This window comes from Montipora foliosa, chromosome 8, assembly GCF_036669935.1.
Source record: "Montipora foliosa isolate CH-2021 chromosome 8, ASM3666993v2, whole genome shotgun sequence".
Lineage (NCBI taxonomy): Eukaryota > Metazoa > Cnidaria > Anthozoa > Scleractinia > Acroporidae > Montipora > Montipora foliosa.
Window position 1 is genome coordinate 1,584,514 of NC_090876.1, and position 4,507 is coordinate 1,589,020.

General features: G+C 39.2%; 1 protein-coding gene across 1 annotated transcript in view; it reads left to right on the forward strand.

Annotated features, from left to right (window-relative positions):
* The first annotated feature begins 1,387 nt into the window (after positions 1-1,387).
* LOC138012737 (dorsal-ventral patterning tolloid-like protein 1) overlaps positions 1,388-4,507 on the forward strand; it is a 14,130-nt gene continuing 11,010 nt past the window's right edge. Inside the window, exons 1-2 of the mRNA XM_068859613.1 lie at positions 1,388-1,547; positions 1,755-1,815. Coding sequence (XP_068715714.1) covers positions 1,776-1,815 — 40 coding nt within the window. The 5' untranslated portion in view covers positions 1,388-1,547; positions 1,755-1,775. The remainder of the gene's footprint in view (positions 1,548-1,754; positions 1,816-4,507) is intronic.

A 4,507-nucleotide genomic window follows, 5' to 3' on the forward strand; every position in this document is an offset into this window, starting at 1 on the left:
GGTCGACTTTTGCGGCAATTTACCACAGAGAATACCTCTTTTCCATGTACAGAAATCTGATGAGTGCTCGTTCTTTCGCCGATGTTTTCCTATTGTACGCCATACTTGCTTTTCTCACTCAACTGTGTGACTAATCACACTTAACCTTTATTTCTGAGTAAAAAAGATTTTCCCAGCTATCAAGGTATTTCTGGACTATTCACGAAAACTACTTAATAATAAATGTCAACGTCTGATATTAACCAGATGGCTTTTTGCAGCTCACACGATCCTCGCCAAATATCGTTGAAGCACCCCTTTTCCCTGGACAGTGTTGAGATGATATTTGACTGTTTGACTGTGTAAGCTACCACCGCTTACAATATTTCCGAAAAACCTACCATCCGTGTGCAAAGAAAAGGTGGCTGTGGTCAGGGAGAGGCTAATTTTGGAAAACGTAATATTCCAGTCGCCTTCTATACTGACTTTTAGCCGAGAAGCCTAAAAAAGACTCCATGTTGGGATGTGAAGACCCGTAAGAAAATATGATTAATTAAAGTGGTTGTGTCACGGCAGTGCATTTCATTTTGTGTACAAAGTATCAACTCACTTTGCAACTCACTTAACGTTAACCCAGAAATTACTTTTAAACAACGCAATTCTAAGCCTCTTGACAAAAACTATTTTTAGAGAATATGTAATTTAAGTTGCAAAGAACTTTTATAAACTTTGAAAAGCTGTTAAGGCACCGTTACATTGTGTATATTGTCTTGCAAGTTGTCTCGCAACGCCATTTCTACAAACGGTCTCAGATTACACTGAGTAATGTTTGAAGCAACTTGTCTCGTTTCGATGATCACATGGGGTTAAAGGAACATTTTCATTGGCTGGTGCCGTAAACCGTTGCAACACAAGTGAGTTGCAAAACAGAAGTTAACTGCGCAATGCTTAAAAAATTCGCTGCAACCGTTGCGGAAAGTAGAACCCAATAGACCTTATTCCAAAATGGCAGTCATTTAAATATTCTTTTGTTTTTGTTCAAATTAGCCCTTGGTGCCTCGTTCTTGAGCTGAAAATTCAAAAAAATATTTTGCCGTGAACGAGGCATCAAGGTCTAATTTCAATAAAAACAAAAGCATATCTAAGTGGAGGCCATTTTGGAATAAGGTGTATTGTATTCTCCGCAACGGTCTCTGCAACTGGTCTCGCAACGTTTTTGGACGTTGCAAAGTATGTTACATTGAGCAATGATTCGTGGAACTTGTCTTGCAATGGCGGTGCGAGACACGTTGCACGAAAGATTACTTATTTTAATAAATGCCTTGTCAAATGAATACGCTTTCGCCCAGTTGCGGGATCAAAACACTACCCCAGTGGGAAAATGTTTGACGACGAGTGCCACGTGACCAGCCTGAACCAGGGTCTTTTCTCAATGCAAGCAGAGAAGAAAGACCCTGCAAAAAATAGGTTGCTTTGAGCGCAGAAGTAGCAATTGGTCGTGATTTGTGATTCGCATCTGACTTCACACCCGGTAGTTCAAGGAAGGTCAAACAGAAAATTTACATACGGTATTTCTTGCGTCATCAATTACAGTAGGCTAGCCGCAATTGTAGCTAGCTTATTTAATCGTTTGCACAATTCATGTACAGCGTATGGTACAACTCAAACCCATCTACTGACGTCTAGCGTGACATCTTAGGCTGTCATTTAAAACTTTTCAGGCAACGTTTAGCATTAATCAACGGTTTGTCTTTGTCTTTGTGACTAACAAACAGAGGTTCGACGAAGCAGTGAACATGACGATCAAAGTTTTTGCTCTGATTGTGTATCTTGCGAGTAAGTATGGTATATAATTATGCATCAATACACTTCTAACTAATCGATAACTAAGAAGGACAAGTCGAAGCAGTTCTCATCGCATTTACTCACATGATAATTCCTGCCCAGTGAACCAAACAGCGAATGATCAAAATTAGTCTCAGCCGATGGATATCATTCTCTCTATGCTTTTTTGAAGATACGTTTCACTTTATTTCAGCAGCCCTTTTCTCGGTTGCATTTTTGTCCGTTCACACCTTCTCCGACAGTTAAACTTATAGTTCAGTTGCACAGAAAATTGACTAAGACGTGATAATCGTGACACTCTCTATCGTGACAATCTTATCTGTTTACGCGAATACCACAGTCCAAAATTTCCGCATAAGAAGAGATTTGAAAGGGCTTGGGATTTGAAAATGCTAATGCCACCTTTACCTTTGCTATTGCTTGCATTTTTAATAAATTTACCCAACCGATTTTCGCGAGTGCTTGGCTTTTACGATTTCAAAATTGTTTGCAACTGGTCACGATCAACATTATCGGGGAATGTTAATAGCTATGCTTTCAACGCGGTAGAAATTTTAAAGAGGAGAAGAACTTATATTTTAATTACAGACTGCCCCTTAATGTTAGTCTAGGGCTAAAAGTCGAGCTTTGGTCCTTTAAGAGGCAACTTACCAGATCTTCTGAAACAGTGAGAACTGACTGAAAACAATGGTTGCGTGACGAAATGTAGGGATATCTGCCATTTCTCCCATAAGTCAGAAATTTTAAATAAGCTACTCAAGCAATCAGTGAAACTGCTTTTAATTATGGATTGTAACATTCAAATACAGGCATTTTTGCTGTAAAAACAAGGAGAATCCTTGATTTCGCTGCACCAACTCATCGTGGGCCATTTGCATACGGTTTCATCGGCATGGCTAAGTTCTTTATTGACATGTCACATTTCTATTAAAAGAGATATAACATTCACCGTAAATTAAAGGAAACGATCACGAGCAAGACTGGTTCCTGTGGCTTAAATTTAGTGAAAGAATTTCGCCAATTGTGATGAAACTGTCCGAAGGACAACACAACAGAGCACGGTCCTAATGATTGATAGTGCGTTACAGAACAATTTTCAGGAGGGAAGAAAGTCAGAGAACCCGGAGAAAAACTCTCAGAGTCAGCCAGGTTGAGATCTTTTGAATCTCATCCCACATACCGATACGGTCGCAGTCCTTTCACAGGAACACATGAGCCCAACAAATTGATCTGCCCCAAAATGATGGGCTTCAAGTTCAAAGCTCATTTGGTAGAGCATTTCACCGGCATCGCAGAGATCATAGGTTCGAATCAGACAGATCATCAGACAGACAGACAGCCTTTATTTCAGCACAGCTCAGCAGCTTGTAGGGTCGTGCAAATAAAAACTAAATATCTGAAAATGAACACTATACATTCAAGCTATATACACAATTAAATCGTTCATAAAAAATAAATAAATAAGTAAATAATTGTTAAAAGCTGTAAGACTACATCACACAGTGAATATCAAATTAATTAAGGGGCGATGTGCATGCCTTTTACATCTAACCGATAACTCAAAATACGTAGATTTCCTTAAATGAAGCTAAAATCTGTACTTCTAAAATTTGCAGTCGACAAGTCTCCCTAAGTGTCAATTCTTTGAAACGGTCACCAGATCGAAGTGTCTTTGCCAGACACTTGTAGCTCTTGTCCCCAAAGTCTTTTATGTTACGTACCATAGTATTCCACAATATCGGGCCTCTACGGGCTATGGCATTTTCTCCGTGGTTCGTGCCAAAACGCAAGGCCATCAGATAGAACATTTGTCCGCTGTCTATGTTCCGAATCGTGCTTGAGTGCAATTGTGTTCGAAGCTCCTGCGGTAGGCTATGGTGAAATGATAACTAAGCGGGCACCAAAAGGCATATTCGAGCACATGTGATGATCCCATATTCTTAGGTAAATTAAAAATTATTCTCGCCAATTTTTAAAGGCTATTTAACAATTATTCCATGAGCGCACGTTGGATATGAGATGGTAAATAGCCAACGAGGCGCGTAGCGCCGAGTTGGCTATAACCAGTCTCATATCCAACAAGCGCGAATGGAATAATTATTTTATTAAATTCCTTTAAACTCCAAAAGTTTAGAAAGTACCAAATGCGAACGAAAAAAGCGAGCAAATCCGAGAGAAATCGAAAAAACTTGATGAGAACCGATGCGATGTCGTGTAAGACCTTGTGGTCAGACAGACGCAGGCTCGTCACAAAAACATTTCTTACCTTTTCGCGTACTTTTAAACGTCGGAACTTAACCCAGCTATTCTGAAAAACTTTTTTTTTGGCTTTCTTCAGAGAGAAATTTCGCTTTCCGGCGAAAAAACATTTAGCTTGGCAACACTTAGATCAATCATTTACCATATAAGGTCAAACCAGGGTATATGAGCTGATAACCGAGATTGAGTGAACCAATCAGAGCACGAGAATTGCATTATCCCAGGTTGAGAATTTAATAAAAGAGATTATTGCTTAAATTGTCCAGATAAGTGCGAGGATCACTTCTGTCATCAGAGTATTTTGTTTTTTCAATCTAAGATGATCACTTCATTGATTGTTCCAAGAGATTTACATCTCGTCCCTCTTTTTAAGAGCTTTGCAAACTGGTTCAACAATTTAGAAGGAATTACTTTGTTTCTTATT